The sequence below is a fragment of the Microchirus variegatus genome, assembly GCF_963457635.1.
Source record: "Microchirus variegatus genome assembly, chromosome: 8".
Lineage (NCBI taxonomy): Eukaryota > Metazoa > Chordata > Actinopteri > Pleuronectiformes > Soleidae > Microchirus > Microchirus variegatus.
This window is the reverse complement of record NC_139809.1, coordinates 24,809,940-24,829,211: the sequence shown is the minus strand read 5'-3', so window position 1 is coordinate 24,829,211 and position 19,272 is coordinate 24,809,940. Positions and strand designations below refer to the sequence as shown.

The window sequence follows — 19,272 nt, the reverse complement described above, 5'->3', positions numbered from 1 at the left end:
GAGCGGTGGGTTTGCCCTTTCTCCTGTTGTGAGTGACGCGATCGTCTCTCTTATCCTTCAACTTTGGCTGTTGCCAGACCAGGCAGCCGAGGTGGACGCTGGCTATCAACACTGACATCTTTAACGCCACTAACGCCGATCTGAGACACACACACACACAGACACACATCACTCTGCGCCACCTCATTCATTTGATTCCCCTCCTCACCGCTGACTTTTCCCCCCGCTATTCCGCGACGATGATTCTTAGTTTTTCTTCTTCTTCCCTTCGGACTCCCCGATGTTGTGCAGTCTACTACGCGAAGGCGTGAATCTTTTTTTCCCTTGAGTGCTGGTGGATCTTCCCGGATACAGCGAGGAGGTATATGAAATAAAGGAGAGAAGAGTTTTCACCGGAGATCCTCGTATTAGAAAAAAAAAAAAAGAAAAGAAAATGCCACGGAGGAAACAAGAAGCGCCCAAGCGCGCTGCAGGTACGTACGCGAATCCAAGTGAAATGTGCGTAAAATGAATAAAGCAGCGGATGTTACCTTTTTTTTTGTTTTGTGAAGCTCACTTTACAGTCACCGCATTTCCGTTTCCACTTTGTGTTGTTGTAACGCTGCGTCTTGTCACTCTTGCTGCTTCTCTCACAGCACAGCTCTCACAGCACAGCTCTCACGTAGAAACGGTTATCTTTATCAAACGGTCTGTACAGTTTGGAGACAACAATCTGCGTTTTTGTCGCTCTCCACGCGCTGCGCAGCTCCTGTTGTCCCACCGGACGAGTTGGCTGCTGTAAACTTTCACTTCCTATTGTTTCCAACTTGAATCCCCGATAGTTGAACTACCATCTTTATTGAATGTATCATTGCAAAACCATGTGGAAATAAGCAGTGTTTGCTTGACGGGGACATGGGGGGCTGGGGGGGCTGTGTGCGCATTTGATCTCAGCGCATAACTTCTTTGCACTAAGCGAGAAAAGCTCTACCTCCGTGCTTTCTATCCTTCCTTGGGAAAAGATAAACAATTTGAGGGCAGACAATGGGGTTTCGTGGGCTGGAAGGAGCCGTAATCGACAGTTGCCATGTCTGATTTGACGGTTGATTGATTGGCTGTCATGCGGCTTTGATCCGATCCTTCCCGATTTGCATCAGAAAATCACTTCCCACCATGTGCTGCAGCCTGGCCCCTGACGTCACGTTTAAACCACTTTGAGAGGCCCTGTGTACTTTTCACACACACACACACACACACACACAGTCTCTCTCTCTCACTGTAATGGCAAAGTGACTCACGAAAATGTGAAAGAAGGGGGGGACAAAGTGCTTTAACAGTGAGACATCACAAACAGATGCACACACACACACACACATACACACACACACACACACATTAAAAGCAGAAAACATCACTCCGAAGTACACATGCTCACTTGTTCACTTTGGAAACACACACACACACACACACAGTGGGTAGAGGAGGCGGGAGGAGTAGGTTAGGGGTTGTAAAAGGAGCCGTGTGCTATGTAATGGAGGGGAGGAATGGGTTTGCTCTGTCAGACCGGGCCGTCACAACGGCTTTGTTTCATGTTTGATTTAATTGTCTCTCCCCTGACAGGCCCATTCATCAATGGCTTTAATGGTCAATCAGAGACAGGCTGAGTGAGTGCTCCCATTCTGTTTAGCCATAAGCTGGCCTGGGCTTTTATTTCATCAAAATGCCCCAGCCCTAATGTACATGCTCACTGGCTCAGAGTGGCCGCGGGGAGCACATAAAGAATGACTGAAAGCTTTCTGATTTCAGATCAGTGAGAAGGATGTTTTTTTTTTTCTTCTTCTTCTTCTTCATCATCTCGTCTCTGCTCTCTCCTCCCTGCCACACTGCTGTTTCTCTGTTGACGATCGGGGTGATAAAAGGCTGTAATATCGATAGTTTTGTGTTTTTAGAAAACAACTTTTTTTTTTCCTCCTCAATCCACGCATCTTTGTTCATTCATTCATCTATTCATTTCTTCATTTTTTTTCATGCTCCCCTTCCACCCCTGTCAGTCAGCCCGTGCAGCTGCAAGTTATAAAGTTGTCAACTGTTCAGTGGCACACAAAGGGTGATGATGAATTGATTGCAGCACAGAGCATGGTGATAGAGAAAGCAAAGAAAAGGATGACAGATGATGGGCCTTGATTAGGGACTTAGGGGGAGAGTCAGCCCACTGCAACCTTGAGACTTGCATGAAACCCCCCCCCCCCCCCCACCGCAACCCACCCCAACACATACACACACTCCCACCCTGCTTCGCTCTCTCATTGTCTCTGAAACACACACTCTCAGCTTCTCTCTCTTTTTCTGTCCCTCTCTCTTTCCTTCCTCTGTCTGAGGGTTTCTCTCGCCACAGTAGAAAACTTGTTTTGCCTGCTTCATTAGCGGTGGACCAATTAGCCGTGAGGCTGATGGAGTCCTGACAGGCTCTGTGATTGGAGATGACAAGCTTGGGGTGCCCAGCCCAATGAGGTTTGCCACCACTTTGATGTAATCAACTTGATATTACACAGAGCTGCTCGCCTTTGGTTGTGCTGTAACTCAATTTTCCGCTGCAAGTGACAAATGGGCCTGCGTACCTGGGTCAGGTCTGAGTGCTCTTAACAACCAAGGGCAGCTGGCCACGTAAACAGTCGAGCAAACATGAGGAAAGATATTCCCACAGCTGTGGAAATACAGACCCCTCGTCCAGCCCAAAGCTGTTGCAATGGCTGCAGAAAGATAGAATACTCCAGCGACTTGACAGGAAGTTGACATGGGTTTTACTGCATGTGGGCAACAGCACAGCAATTTCGCTGGAATGTCTGACCTGGACAGTGTCCTCAGGAGGGTGGGCAGTGTGTTGACAACATTTGTGTTTGTGTGTCGTTGCCACCTGAGAGAAATCCTCTTAACCGTTTCCCTCTTTTACAACCTGCACTGCGGACGTTTGTGCATTAGCGTGTATGAAGCCTGTTTCGCTCTCAAATGAGTGGGTATACTTGAGATTTGTGAACCTGGGTGAATCAGATTTAAATGGTGATTTCCGTTGTCAGGGGTTGCTCTGTTACCCTGTGGTGTTTTTTTTTTAACCTGTGTGTGTGTGAAATATGAAGCCACAAATGCACCACAAACAAAACGTTGATTATACATTTGTTACTATATCGTGACTTTTACGTCGATCCCTTCGTTGGCAAGTGATGTTAAGGCGCTACTAAAATGAAATAAAATGAAGGAGGATGAGATGAAAAATATTCAGCACCGTTCCAAGTTGTAAAAAGTAAGGTTCATTAAAAACATTCATGGCTAATGGCTATGCCAACAGCCAGAAGATGAATGTGCATCTTAGTGTTGCAGTGGAAATAATGCCGGAATTTGCATCACTGCCAAAAATGAAGACAAAAAAGAAATTAGCTTTTTCACCCAGGTCTTGCATTTCCACTTATGCCCGATCGGAGCCGAAGCTGATTTAAAACCAACAGACCCGGGAGTGAAATTACACACATTCCCTATACTGGTCAAAATCCAGTTTAAACCCAGTGTTTAACAGGTTTTTTTTGACTAGTGAGAATGGGTTATAAGAGAGTCTGACACGAAAGGGAGTGTGTGTAGAGCAAGCACCACTGCAACAGTCTCTTCTTTCTGCAGGGTCAGGATTACAGCTGCCAGATTGGCAGCCATCACTCTTGTCTCTCTGTCTCACTGTACGTGTTTGCATGCATGTGTGTGTGCTCAGATCAACCGGAGTGTACTTTCCATTTTTTCACAGTGTGTGTGTGTGCGTGTGCGTGTGCGTGTGTGTCATTCTGCTTGTCGTAGTGATGAAAGGAATTGTAACTGTAGACCACCTACTGGGGTCAGACCATAATTCTCTTAACCCTGTGGACCTTTTCCCTCGCCCACTTTCTTCTCCTCCGTCTTTCTCTTTGCATGTTAGCTATAGTAACACAAGACATCACAGCCAGACATGCAGCGTCGGCGCCAATAAAAACACAAGCGCACATTACAGTTATATTGATGCACATGTCAAATGATGTAAGTTGTTTTTTTTTTTTATCTCTCTGCCTTCCTGTTGTTAATGTGTGGAGAGCATGAAGCAGCTCGATTCTGGATTTAATTGTTCGACCGACATATGGACTGACAGCGTTAGTGAGCTTTAACAACAACAAGCCTCCCCTGGTGTTGTTTGCAGGTGTGAGCGTGGCAACTTTTTTTGGCCTTGCAGGCCCTGTTGCTAATGAAAGTCCTGTAGCTGGATTCCGGTGAGGTTGAGTCACGTCTGTGATCTATGTGTCTGATAAGTGCATACCTAATGAGGCTGTGAGCACCACTGAAAGGAGGAGGAAGGCTGACAGTGTTTCCCACAGGTATTGACAGATGCCTTTTTGTTTTTGCCATAGGCCCTGACTCCATAAATCCTGCCCGTGTAATGATAACAGTGCCACCCTGCCAGCAAGTGAGTGAAAGAGAGAGTGCAAGAGAGGAAAGAAAAAAAAAAAGAGGGTAGAGAGGGGAGGAGGATGCGATGGTGGTGGGGACGAAAAGGAGAAGAGCGGGGGCGGTGAAATGGGCCTTCTCTCCTTTTTAACACACACTTGGCAGATGTCAGGCTATAGGGTTGGACTCCAGGAGAGAAAGAAGAGAGTAAGTGCTGTAGTAGTGTCACAAATAGAAAAACCGTTAGCCATCCACTCTTCCCTTTCAGCTTTCAGTGTGCTTTCACGAGAGGTTTTTAGCTGGGACTGCTGTCTGGCACTGAGTTGGAGGCTTTGTAAAAATAGTCCCACCGCTGTTGTGATAGATGCAGCTGCACTGTGGCGACAATTGGGACAGGCTGGTTCCCCCCCCCCCCCCCCCCCCCCGCCTCAGCCCGGCTCCCACTTACCCCCCTCCTCGTAGTCTCCCAGAGGTAGACAGCGTCAGAGCCTGGTGGGATGTGTGCTCTTTTCGGGGAAACTGAGCCACTCTGGTCTTCAGGGGTCCTGAAACCCAATCCAGGAGGAGAATAGCCCGGCCATGCCAGAGAGCCGATTTCCTTTTCAACAGAGTCATTTATCACTGACCCACCCTTTGCTTCTGACACGGTGACGTGTGTCATTTATCAAACAGGCTTTACCAGACACACAGAGAAGGGAGGTGGGATGGGGGCAGAGAGGAAGAGAAAGAGAGAGTAAAAGAGGGGAAAACAAGACAGAGAGTAGATGAGGACAGACAAAGAGAAGGAGAGGAATGGAGAATGAGGTGTGCAGTTAGTAGAAAGGGAGAAAGAGAGAGAGAGAGAGAGGAATGGAGAGCTAGGAAAAGAGAGAGAGTTGTTTGTGTGTGTGAGTTTTTCCAGGGAAGAGCGAGTTTTCCTGAAAGCCTTGAGGAGATGTGTTTGGGAGGGGAGATTTTTTCGAGATGACAGGGTGGATTGAGTTACTCTGAGTCGTTTTCTGATGATGAGTGACAGAATGTTCTTCCATGACACGTCTCTGGATGTCAGAAGGAAAGGGGAGAAATATGCTTTGCCAGTGTACACGTCCGACAAGTGTGTTAGCGTTGTGTACTCGTAATGTATGCACAGCAGACAGGCGTAGAGACATTGTTGAGGCATGTGTATGTGTGTGTACGCGTGCACATTTGGCCATATGGCGTCAATGTTTAATGTTGTGCGTGCCCGTGTGCGTGTGTGTGTGCTACTCCCTGATGAGCGCAGCTGACAGGTATCACTCATGCAGCAGCCTGGCCTTTAAATGAACCCGAGCTTCTCTTCTCTCCCGTGGCCCTAACAGGCTCTCTCTAAGATGGATGCTTCTTTAAAAATCAGATTAATGATGGATACCAGGCTTATAGTGCCATTTATCATGAAGAATATTATTTAGGCCAGCCGTGTATGGCTGTAACTGGAGAGCCAGGACGAGAAGAAGCAGGGTGGAAAGCCTTAGACAGACACTCACTGTGTGATGGATGGCTAAGCGCTCTCTCTGAGTGTTACAAGACACCAGTGCCGCAGCAGTAGGCCATAATCAGATAGCCCAGGGATGTTTATCCCGCAACTACACTACCCAGATTGCCTTGCCTGAAGCGTTTTTTTATGAAAGGTAGAGTCTGTCTTTATTATCATCCTTTAAAAAAGTTAGAATCACGACAAAACTTTAGACACTGGAAGACACACCAAAGACCCAGCGGCATTTATTTGGATTACACATTATATAATAATCCAATAGCGCCAATACAAGTGACTGTATAATTACCTTGAGGTGTCTCCATTTAGCTTTGACCAAAGGCGTCTCCAGTCCTGCATCATTCCCAAACAATCATGAATAAAATATTACAGTGAGAGGTCAAGGCAAGGCCAGCTCTGCTGCTACGGTGAAGTAAAAAAACTGTTTTTTGTTTTTTCTTGTTCCCTGCGTCTGACTTCTACCTCCTCCTCCTACACACTACTGTGATTTATGGTGGCCATCCATCTTCAGTCTATGTCCATCACCTCCTCGTTGCTAGGTGATCATGGCAGCAGCTGTGCGTTGTGAGAGGGGTTTGGTTGTCCCAAGCCCCGACTTTATTCTATTTTACCCCCCCACTCCTAACCTAAGATTCAACTTTAAACACAGTCCTGTTTTCAGTCGCAGCCACAAGCTACAAACTTAATCCTTGTGTCAGAAGTAAGTGAGTCTGTCTCTTCTGTCAATTCATATTCTTCCCATACTGCCTGACCTGACCTGACGTCGACATGCAGTAACGTTTATTACAACCTAAATGTCAGACCTACATGTGTCACATGTGTAGCTCATATTTTAAAACAACATTTCTGTCATCAGCAATGATGGCACAACTCAATCTGCCAGTCGATACGCAAGGACAAAAGAAGAACAAAAAAGTCTTGATGTTGTAACAACAGCAACTGAGACATTTATGACCAAGTGAGTGGAACAAAGAAAACAAATCAGGCTGGGTTTAAATTAGTCCGGTTTAATCAGTATGGAAAGAAAGACATTAAAACATGCAAATGATTAACTAAGCTGAGCACTGCAAAGTGGTATGACTTTGATATACTCAACCTACCATAGACGTGGTGCATGTGGCTTTAAGTGAACTTAACTCACTGTTCCCATAGACTAATGCACTTTTTGAATAAAATAAAATCATTGAATTTTAATTATTGGGTTAAAAACTGGCACATTGTTTAAAAGCTTATATTAGTTTTGTCAGACACTGAAATTAAGATCTAACTTGTTAATAAAAAAGAAGCCGAATGCACCGTAGTCTTTGTATTAGAGTATGTTGAGCATCGTGTTGGAGCCTCACCGTCGTCCTGCTGTTTTACGGTCTTGCCTTATTCACACAACCTGATGACCTTTAAACGGCATTGTTTTATTGGGCTTTTAACAGTTTAAGGAATGGGGAAATATACTGCAGTTCTGCTTCAGGGGCCTTTTCCTATAGAACTGCCCAAGAAAGGCGTTTAGGTAGAATGATGGACCACAGGAAGTGAGTTGAACAAAGTCTGATTAGACGAAACAGGTCTGATGCATATATGTCGCACTGGAACACCGTCTTCCTGCGGTGCCTCCATCATTGTTAGCTATTGCCCTTGGATCGACACCTGTGAGAGCGCTTTGTGTTTGGCTCTTTTTCTGAGTTTACATTTTGTTAATCACTTATTGTGGCTGTAGCAACTATCACAATGGATCCTGACAAATTTGGGTTAGTGTTGGTAACTGGAGGCATTTATGTGTTTCTCTCATGTCAGAGATACAAAATGAATGTTTAGCTCTCAAGGTCTGTCTGTGCAGCTGACAGCTACGAGGTCCAGTCAAAACACAACCATCAGCTGAGGGCAGAATCTATTTGGTGTCTGTCTGTTTCTCTCCTTTGCTTGCTCTCTCGGCCTCACTGTCTTATTGTCTCTCTGTCTGACTCTCTCTCTCTCTCTCTCTCTCTCTCTCTCTCTCCTTACTATGTGAATTGACAAAGTTCAGCCCTAAGCTTTGCCTGGGGCCACAATGATCTCTCTGTTTTTCCCATCTCCCATATCACACATCCTGCACTACAATCGACGGACACAATGTATTCACAAAGCCATCGGGGGGTAGAGAACACACACAAATAAAAACTGACAAAGACATCCATGATTGCTTGTAACGTGATATGTTGTTTGAAGAGAGTGTAGGTAGCAGGAGTAGCATTAAAAAAAGAAGAAGAAGAATGTGAGCAGCACTTTCTCTGGTCAAATTAGTAAAAAGCGACTTAATGTCAGGACTTGTTAATTTTACAAATAGCCACAGATCACCTGTTACATATTTCCTCGTTTCTCATGGGACTTCCAGCCAGTATGTGAGGATCAAAGGGAAAGAAGGCAGAGGACTAAGTTTGATTGAGTATGGTACCTTTGACAAATGTGTACAACAGAAAGGCATTTTAGGTATGTTACTGATCTGCTGCTGTTTTGACAGAATGGGGCTGTTTGTGGACTAAATTATTCTGATCTATTTAAAGGGTTTCAGGCAGCTGGGAAACTTGAGAGAGTGGGTGGAAGTCTGCAGTTTAAAGTTTGTTTTTTTTGTTGTTGTTTGATTGAGACTGGGGTGACTTCCTGTCCTGTGGTGTTCTGGAGCTGTTTCCTGTCAGTAAGAGCCCCCTGCTGAGGGGCCGTGTTGGTTTAAGGGCGTCAAGGTCCAGTTAAAATAGTGTGCACATGTCAAGAAACTCTTGTCATGTTGTGACGCAGTTTAACTCTCTCCTCTCCCAGTCTTCCCGCATTTCCGACTAACTTCAAATACCTCTGCCAAAGTGTGATCAAAGGATGTGGCATCTCTTTAACTGGATAATAAATAAATGTTGTCAATATGTCATGTTTTAGAATGGCAGCTCTAATGTGGATTATTTCTTTACTGTCTATAGAAGAAAATCTGAAATTAATTAAGTCAGTCACAACTGACTTACCTTCAGTGCTTTCTTTATTTTCTTTTGTCCTTTGATTTTTTTTTTCTTGTTGTTTGTCTTTGAACAATGCCAAAAACCTTTCCTGTAATCTTTACAGTAAGCTCCGAGGGACCACCCATGTAGACAATTTCCTCTCCCCTCCCTGGATCTCACTAGTCTCTTTGTGCACACAGCAATAAAAAAAACGATGAGCTACAGAAGTTATGAAAAACCATGTAAACATTGCTTTTGCAATCTTTAAGATCTTAATTACACATTCTAATATTTCTTCGGTATCTTCGTGACTCAGTATCATGTCCAATTTGACATAATTCTCCATGAAGTACATAGTATTATATGGCAGCATAGTTTCAGAGAAAAAGAACCTTATTTCTTCTGACGTCCACATGCCACCTGGTGAGAATAAAAAACACTGTGCTTGCTATGACCCCACGATGGACTGAGTTTTTTTTAATTCAACATAGCGCCTATGGCAAGGTTGTACTTTTTCTTCTTTTTTTTTTCTTGAGACCAAGCAGTCATGTGAGTATGAGGGTCAGACTCAGGTAGAGTTTTTTAATGACACATCCTGTTTACTCCTCTGCTACTGGGTGTGATCTGGCTCCCAGACTGTTTCTCCAACTATGGAAGCCAGACCTGGAATATACACTTTCCCGGTTCCTGTTATTACCATCCAAAAAAAATGCAAAGATATTACTTGAGAGATACATGGTAGTTTTTTTTTTTTTGGTCTACATATTATCGCTCTTGCATATAAGGCCTATTTGAACACATCAAAAACAGACCGTGCTTTCAGCAGCACTTGAGGAGAATAACTCATGGGACAGAGGAGACGGAGAGAGTGCAAGACACTGAAAGGCTCTGTTTTACAGGCAGCCACAGCACCTTCATGCTTAATCACCCCCCTGTCCCTGCCCCTGTCTGTTGTTCCTGATCGTCATAGTAGCACTGCAGTATTTCTATCAGATGATCTCTCCCTCCTCGTCTGCGGCCCTTATGTTTATGAAAATGATACTCCACAGGAATGCCTCTTGCAAGCCAAGATGTCACTGTCTTCCCTCATCGCTTGCATCTATGTGTATGCATGAGTGTGTTTGTTTGTGTTTGTGTGCGAGTGCGGGGGTGTTTTGAGGTTGTGTATCTTCTGCATTTGTGCCTTTTTCTGCATTAGTGCCACATATTCACTGTAGTATGTGTGTTTTTCAAGAACGTTTTTCTGCCATTTTCATGTGAGCCGTGACTGAGATGTTGATTGTGTGTATGCGTATACCTCCTACCCTTCTTATCCACAGCCCCTCCCCAAAGGAATCATTCATGGAACCTAATGATTCTTGTCTTTTCCCCACATGGTTTCACCTCACTTTATCATTACAAACACACACACACAAAACACAAACACGCACACACACTTTCGCTCTCTGTGTCTCTCGCACACATACACCACAAAGACTCATGCATTGGTCCGACACCATGTGCCGAGATATTAGTTAAGACTGCATCCAAGAGTATTGTTGTATTCATAATAATCTTCTTTTTTTTTATTCTAAGGGAGCCTCTATACTCCCATCACCTTTTATTAGCTTGATAAATCACCTCTGTTGTCAGTCAAGCCAGGGAGAATAATTGGATGTGGTTGTCGCCCTGTGTGATGGATTATCAGTCATTGGGGATTAAATTAACAGATAGTGCTCAGACATAATGGTTTTTGTTTTGCATTTTAAATTGCCTGGGAGCACAGTTAGACTCTGTAGGTTTTATAGTTAGTCCTTTTAAACCCACCAACCCCACTTCTGCGCTATCTTGGTTTAATGACAAATGAACAATAACCTATAGGGCTGTGTTTTTATTAGGAGGTAATTTAAAGTAGTTACTATGCAGTCAATGTGCAGAGAAAGACAGAGTAAGACTTACAGATATGATAGTGGGACATGACATTGAATACAATAGTAGTAGTTTGATTAATGACCGTGTGGAGAAATATGGGGAATATTTTTTTTGTTGTGGATGAGAAAGGCAACCAGACAACTTGGTCAAGCAGCATGCCAGGATCACCTGAGGAAAACTGACGTCTGTGACCAGCTCGTCAGAACACAAACATATTATCCACCTCGCCCTGTCTGGATTTCCTCTTTCCAATGATTATCTGACACGAATACCATCAAGAGAGGCGGAAGTGAAAGTTAAGCAAAAGGGAAAAGGGTGTGGGCAGTCGCCTGAGCACTGGTGGGAGTGAGATATCTCCCTTGCATGTTTGCCCGCGCATGAACGATTTACCTCCTCGCCACCTTCTTCATCTCCCCCCCCTCTCCTCCACATCCACATTATCATAATTGTGTCCAGAACATGAGGGGCCAGGGAAGTGATCATGTCATTTTATTTACACCCCGCTTGGCTCTTTTTACAAACGACATGCCACTGACTGCCAAGCGAACTGGGGCCCGACGACATCTTTTGATCAGGGCTGTCGGTGCCTATCAGCGGAGAATGGCAGGTAATGGATACCCAGTGACAAACCAAATCTCCGGGAGGACGGAGAGTGGGCCGCACCTGCCAGGTCTCCATTAGACTAGCCTCTCGGTGGGGCTGCCTGCTGACTGTGCCCCCAGGGCCAAAATCAGACCAGCGCCAGCCACATGGCCGCCTCGAGATTGGCTGTTAGCACTGGAAATGAGAGTTATTTCAGCTATGACATTTTTGTTTAGAATGGATGTGTGAGTGTGTGTTTGTGTGTGCATATTTGTGTCTGTGTACAAATGCACAGACTCGACTGTGTAAGTGCACAAACCATTAAAGACTATAGAGCTCCTTTCTGCCGCATTTGTCTTAGTTTACAATAATGTCCATACAGCCTCAGACCTGTCCACAGGCCATCCACTGTTTCAGAGATTATTTGTTTTTCTCTAAGTTTAGTGGTTTAGTGAGCGAGGTGGACAGAAAATGGGGGGGGGAGGTGGCACTGCAGAGGGAGGGGGGAGCTGGCCTTAGGTGGATCAGCTCACCACACACACACACACACGATTTTCATCTCTTTCCATGTGAGTAGTGGGACACAGCATGCAAAGTGACAGGGCTGCTTATGCATTGCCGTCTTGTTGACAATCCTCACTTTCATCTTGTTCTTATCTCAGTCTCCCTTTATTCCTGCCTTTTTTGTTCATTTCATTTGAAAATTATTTATATTATGTTTTCATAACATTTAACACCTGTTTGGACTGTTGATGTTCTTTTGTAATAATGCAACTTGCACAATGACTGTCTCACTTCACCCGTCCAGATTACAATGTCTGTTGAACATATCAGAATTTCACAACAAATGTCTCTCACCTTTTTTTTTGAAATTCTTAAAGATTTGCTCTTTGTCTCTCTCTCACTCGCTCTCTCTCTCTATGTGTGTGTGTAATCAGAGAAGAGGCAGATGAAGAGGCGTCAGACATATTAACTGACAGATGGAGGTTGATCCAACTCATTTATTACCCCAGAGGAGAATGCCACAGTGAGATTGGGCTTCATTAATTTCAGATTTAGTTTTCATTTCAAGCTGTTGCGCCCTGAGATAAATAAAATGGCGCATTATGTTTTTGCCAAGATATTTCTTTTTTGTTTTCCTCCAATAGAAGGAGTGAAAAGAGGGGAGGCATAAGTTCCGTGTGGCTGGGGTAGTATATAAATACAGGCTCGCCTAGAGGAAAATAACACCTCAACGGTTGATGAGGTGAAATGGGATGACTGTAATTTCTCAGCTCAGCTTTAAAGGCTCCCACACAGATGGCTCATTTATCCCTGGGAGTCCTCGGGCACACATAGCAGGGAAACTTTTTCTCCAGTTATTCTAACGTGGCGTTTTCACTCCCTGCAATTTAACTCATCTCTTTCTTTCTCTCTTTGTTTCCATTCTCCTTGCAGCCTATTCTCCAGAGGAGCTGACAGAGCACACTGTGGAGGATGAGGAAGCAGAAGTAGACGACCTTTCCTCAGCCCCTCAGGATGACCCTCCAAAGAAAGATGAGTTTGTGGAGCAAAGCGTAGAGCCTGTCAAGGATCAGGCATGTGACCAGCAATCAGCTGGAGTTGCAGAGCTCTCGGGACAAGAGATGGACAGTGAGTCACATGTCAGTGAGACCAGTGACCGGCTCTCAGACTTTGAGAGCCCCTCCAGAAATGCCGAGGGCAGCTTGGGCACAGCACCTCTGAATGGTGGCACCAAGACACCTCCCATAGGCATGGACACCTTAGAACAAATGAAGGCTATCTACTCCAGTTTCCTGACCAGCCCCTTGTGGTCGCCAATGAACTTCAATTCCACACAGCCACAGGTGCAGCCGCCGGCTCCTGCAGAGAAGCCAACTCGCAGCAATAGCACTAGTAGCAGTAGTAGCTGCAGCAGTGGTAGCTATGACTGGCACCAGACTGCAGTAGCAAAGACATTACAACAGCATCCTCCCCCAAGCCGTCATCCTGCTCAGTCTGAGCCCAGCCTCTTTAGTACAGTGCAGCTCCATAGGCAGAACCCAAAACTTTTTGGATCAATCTTCACTGGGGCCAGTAAATTCCGCTGCAAGGGCTGTAGTGCTGCTTATGACACCTTGGTGGAGCTGACAGTTCACATGAATGATACAGGCCACTACCGCGATGACAACCACGACAAGACAGGCAGTGGTGCAAAACGCTGGTCTAAACCACGGAAGCGTTCCCTTTTGGAGATGGAAGGGAAGGAGGATGCCCAGAAAGTTTTGAAGTGCATGTATTGTGGTCACTCCTTTGAATCCCTCCAGGACCTCAGTGTCCATATGATTAAGACCAAGCATTACCAGAAAGTGCCTCTGAAGGAGCCCATGGCCCCTGTGGCAACCAAAATAATGTCCTCTAAGAAAAGAGGACTCGTGGGGTTGGACCTCACTGCCTCACTACGTTCTAAAGAAGAAACCTCCAAAGCTATGCACCCACAGACAGACCTGAGTGAGCACCCGCAGAAACCTTCCTCCAGCCCCTACACCACCACAAATAACCGCTATGGCCACCAAAATGGTGGTAGCTATGCTTGGCAGTTTGAATCCAACAAGTTCCAAATTCTTAAGTGTATGGAGTGTGGCAGTTCCTATAATACGCTGCAAGAGCTGAGAACCCATATGATGGTGACAGGACACTTTCTGAGGATGACCAGTACTTTAGGAAAGAGAATCAAAACGCTTCCTGAGGCCACTTCTCCCAGCCGTGGGAAGGTTGCTACACCTACCGAACAAACGGTCCAGTCTGTCCCACTGGCACCCTCCACTTTCTCTCCTCCCCTTCTTCAGACGACCACAACTCCCCCTGCCAACTCCCCTCCTCTCAAAGAGATCAAGAAGGAGGAGTTTGAGGAAGAGTGCACTAAAAAAGAGGCTGTTGCAAAGGAAAAGCTAGTTGTAGTTCCTGTTGGGAAGGAGGAAGATTCTGAGAAGGAGGAAAAATATGACATCTCAAAGTATAACTATCTTACTGAAGAAGATCTTAAAGAAAGCCCTAAAGGGGGCTTTGATATACTAAAATCACTGGAAAATACTGTGACATCAGCCATCAACAAGGCTCAGAGTGGGAACCCAAGCTGGGGGGGCTACCCAAGCATCCATGCAGCCTATCAGTTCCCTAGTGCTCTGAAACTCCACCAGGGCAGCATGGAAAAGAATTCCCCAATGAAGTTCTTGTTTAATGGAGGGGATGGAGAGTTATCCAAGAACCAACCCCTTATTTCCCCACCACTTAGTCAATCCTCCCCCTTTCCCAGCAACAACTTCCAGGCAATAGAAGATTTAGTCAAAAAAGTGACGGAGAAAGTAGCAAAAGTAGAGCAAAGGGTGAAGCAGTTGTCCCCCGAGAAGGAGAACCCCACCTCCCCTTGCAGTAGTGAAGCTGGAGAGTTACAGAAGGGCCGAGAGGCTGACTCGCCTCGGGAGTGGAGGGCAGTCACCCCAGCCAATAGTGACAGGGGAAGCCTTAGTGACAGAGCATCCCCAGCAACAGAACCCAAAAGAGAGACGGCAGTCAAGTCCCCTCACGCCTCTACACTGAGATGCAGCACCACCATTATTACTGGCCATACTCCTCCAGAGCAGCCCTTTGTCAACCCTCTAAGTGCTCTTCAGTCAGTAATGAACATTCATTTGGGGAAAGCAGCCAAGCCTTCCTTGCCAAACCAAGATCCCTTGAGCCTGCTGTCTAGGCTCAGCCATAGCATGGCTGAGAGGGCTGCTGTGGCTGCCCCTCCCTCACAAATCAAAAAGCAGGAAAGTGTAGTTGATAGTTTCGGTCAACCCAGTGATGACCAGCCTATGGACCTCACAAAAGGGAAAAGTGAAAGGGGAGCCTCTGTCGGCTCTGCCCCCCTAACTCCCTCATCTACAGCCTCTTCCATCTCTCCTGCTTCTCTTGTTACTCCTACAAAACTAACAGTGGTCTCACCTTACACATCCACGAGCCCTCTACATGAAAATGCATTGTCAGATATTTCAGACATGCTTAGGAACCTGACACAGTCCCACCATGTCCCAAAGCCTCCCTCACGGTCCAGGGTCACAGATAAAGCTGAGGTTGTGGGGTCCACTCATGACGACGACGAGGCGTCCCTGCATGGCCACAAGCGTAAAGGCCGTCACTCCAACTGGAACCCCCAGCACCTCCTCCTTCTGCAGGCCCAGTTTGCCTCAAGCCTGAGGCAGACGTCAGAAGGAAAGTATATCATTAATGACCTCAGCCCACAGGAAAGAATGCACGTATCTCGTTTCACAGGTCTCTCGATGACCACCATCAGCCACTGGCTGGCTAACGTTAAGTACCAGCTAAGGAGAACGGGCAGAACCAAGTTCCTAAAGAACCTTGACTCAGGTCAGCCCACCTTCTTCTGTAGTGACTGTGCCTCGCAGATCCGGACTCCAGCAGCTTATGTGTGTCACCTGGAAGCCCACCTAGGCTTCAGAATCAAGGATTTGGCCAAGCTGTATCACAAACAGACTGTGAGGGACCCCCAATGTCTCACTGAGAAACTGGTGCCCTTGGAGTCCCTACTCTCTCCACAGTCACAGGATGACTGCAGTAGTAACGGGGCAGTGTACCGCTGCCAGCTCTGTGTCCGTAAATTTGCCACCAAGCACGCCATCAAGCTTCACCTCAGCAAGAGCCATGGTAAGTCTCCAGAGGACCATCTGCTATATGTGTGCGAACTAGAGAAGCACTGAATTACTCTCAGCAGTCGACATATGAGAGTGCATATGTAGAATTAATAAAAAACAGAGTATATGAAAAATGTGTTAATGCACAAAGATGCCATGAACTGCTGTTAAAAATGTCAGCACAAAGTGTTTACATCTATTCGGCCTATAAACATTTCTGACTCAAACATTTCAAAAGACACTTATTTCACATCAAAATATGTGGTAAGACAAAGATTTCCAGCCCCAACTGTTGTCAGCTTTGTTGTCTCCCTCACTTAGTGTACAACCATGTGAGACAATAGAGGACAGATTAATTTCCACAGTGGATCTCTTGACTGTAAGGTCAGCTAGTAACTTGAAATGTATTAACTATCGTATTTATTTTGTACTTTGTGAGTTTGGTTTTGATTTGCTGGTAGACTGCATGTACAACAAGTTTAACTGTTATGTTTGTGCAGTCCTTTCCTGTCCTGTTCAGATTTTAAATTGGTCTCTGGTTATTTTTCAACACGTTAAAACAGCCAAATGCCTGGGAAAGCTCCTTTAAAAGAACCTGCCAAACAGCAAATCTTGTTTTTATTGTTTTCTCTGTACAGCCTATTGGTTTTCTCACTGATTGTAAAAGTTGCCTTGTTCTTTATCATTGAGTAAGGGGCACTTAAAATCCAGGTCTGTGTAAAAATGTATATATAGTGTATAAGCGTACTTGCTGTTTAAATTATGCATACTTGGTATATTTCCTAATTTAAGAGGACAATGACTATCCACTGGTGCAGAGCCCTTGAAAAAGATTAAAAGGACACTGTTTTGCACAATAGTTTTATAAATGTTATTTGATAAAAAAAAAAACCAATACAAATATGTTAATGCCTTGTGCTTCTATGATTAAATTGGAATAACTGCTGCATAAAACATATGTTGTCTTTCATATCTGCCAGTCTGATGAATGTGTAAGGTCAAGGTGTATAATGTATTTTACAAAGCAATATTTCACCAAGCACAGTTTCAATGGTGTGGTTAATGAGGACAGAAAACTGACTGATCACAATATTGCTCAATATGTAGTTTCCTGATGTAATTCAAGTTTTCACTGAGTGTTCTGGAAAATCCTGCAGTTACAAAGGGAAAAAAAGCCCTCCCACATTACAGTACAGTGACTAAACATTTCCAACAAATCCACATCTGCAGACACCCTGACCAGAGCTCAAGACCCCTTAGCGTTTATCTCTGTAGTTGTCTTCATGACCACAATTTCTCTACATATTCCTGGTGATTTCTCTGTCGTCGCATTGTTGTGGGGCGGACCTGTGAGGTACAAGCAGTGCCACTGCCTGCAAGGCGTCTGGCAGGTGGTGTGTGCTGCATGTAAACCACCAGATGTTTCTGAAACGAGCCACTGGAGGAGGGAGGAGGAGGCAGGCGGGCTGCAACAGCAGGCAGAGTGGGCTGATTACCACGGGGGCTTGGATGCCATCAGGAGCCCTGGGCACAGACAGCAGATCTGGCACACACCTGGACTCCAAGACTGTCCCTTGGAAAAAATAAAGTGGTTCCTATATACGCGCACTGAGACAAGCTGACAGCGGTGCAGAATGTGCAGACAGGTGCTATTCCCTCAAAGCAGGCTTTTGGATCTAACAATATTACTGGCAGGTGTTGATGCTATCAGAGTAGTCACAGTTCGGGCTCAGTGCCATGTAATGAGAAAGTTTTTATGATGTGCTGCATGCATGATAAAGGTACACACACACACATACACATAAACTGCACAGATTTTCTACCATCTACCTTTGTCTTATTTGAAGATGCCTGGGGACACCATGTTCTTTGTGTTTGATGTTCCCAGGCTTTGCTTGTCATGACTGACTGACTGAGTGACTTGGGGCCGGGGAAGTTATCTGGTTACTATGGTGACGGCCATTTGCCCAGCCTCTAACCCTGCTCGCTCACTCAACAGAGGACAGCTCGAGTGCAGCACACCCATTTACTCTCTTAAATCTCATCATCTCGCTTCAGTTCCTCCCACCCGGGAACAGATTAATTAACACACACACACTGTGTCCTGACCCCGTCTTCTCACACAGACTCATTACCGCCTCAGACTTGCTCCCGGCCCTTCAACGTTTAGGATACATTGGTCTAATGTTGTGGGAGAACCCAGTGATGACTCACAAAGGATGATAATTGAAAGATGGGATTCAGACCAGTGGCCATTGGTAATGCAAATGAAAAAGGCCGAGCTGTCTTATTGAATATCTTGTCAGTTTTTCGTGGTTACAACATCTATGCAGATTCAAAATGATCTCTCAGACATTATCATTTCTTCCCCCAACACTGTAAGCACTGATGAATGCCTTCGGCTTGGTAAAGGACTCGGGGTGAGGATGGTTGGAGGCGTTAATGAGATAGTTGACACTTTGGGGGTTAATGAGCGGCTGGAGGGAGAGGGCTAAATGATTGGACTTTTGCTTGGATGCACATTATAGTGGCTTCTAAGAGCAGAGCGATGTAGGAACTGTGTATACGCTGTAGCCTGTTATTTAGCATGAAAAACACAAAACTCCTCTCAATTGTACTTTACTGTGATAATAAAGAGGAGATTAGATGTATTATCCGTTGTTCTTTTGTCTTGAGTATCCTTGAGGCTGGGTAGTTATAGACGCCGATGCGCCTCAGTGCTCCTAAAACAAAGTCAGCAGTGAAGGGGGAAGAAAAGAGGCGGACAGGACAGGGATAGGATGGGAGGAGAATGAGTCCCCCCACTCCTCTACTCCACAGATCTCCCATCAGCTCTTGTCATCCTTCTAATGAATATCAGTTAAATTGCTCTGTGGATCTTAGGAGTTTGGATGTCAATGTGATTTGTGTGAGTGTGGCGGATGGAGGGGCCCAGACTAATGAAAGGCGAGCAAAGCCTGACAGAGTGATGAGCATCAAGCCCATCAGACCAATCACACGAGAGTGGCTGACAGCGCCGACAGACAGACAGCTGAGGAGAAGAGGTTTTGTATTTAGGAAAAGAAAATGGCTGCAGAAATGGTGGCAGATGTCTGAAGAGCGAGACAGATAGATATCACTCCCGTCTTAGCGTGCATGTGCAGTTGTGTAAACTGATGGGTCACAAGTATGCTGCTGCGAAAAACCATAAATTGTCATTTCAGTA

The 19,272-nt window shown here is 45.4% G+C and overlaps 1 protein-coding gene across 1 annotated transcript; it reads left to right on the top strand.

The window, feature by feature from the left end:
• Positions 1 to 280: 280 nt before the first annotated feature.
• On the top strand, positions 281 to 16,347 carry tshz3a (teashirt zinc finger homeobox 3a; the record flags this gene model as incomplete). Its single annotated transcript, XM_083893241.1, is given in 3 exon segments — positions 281 to 325; positions 329 to 473; positions 12,829 to 16,347. Coding segments are annotated over 3 exon segments (3,495 nt in total). The 3' UTR covers positions 16,134 to 16,347.
• Between the last annotated feature and the right edge of the window lie 2,925 nt (positions 16,348 to 19,272).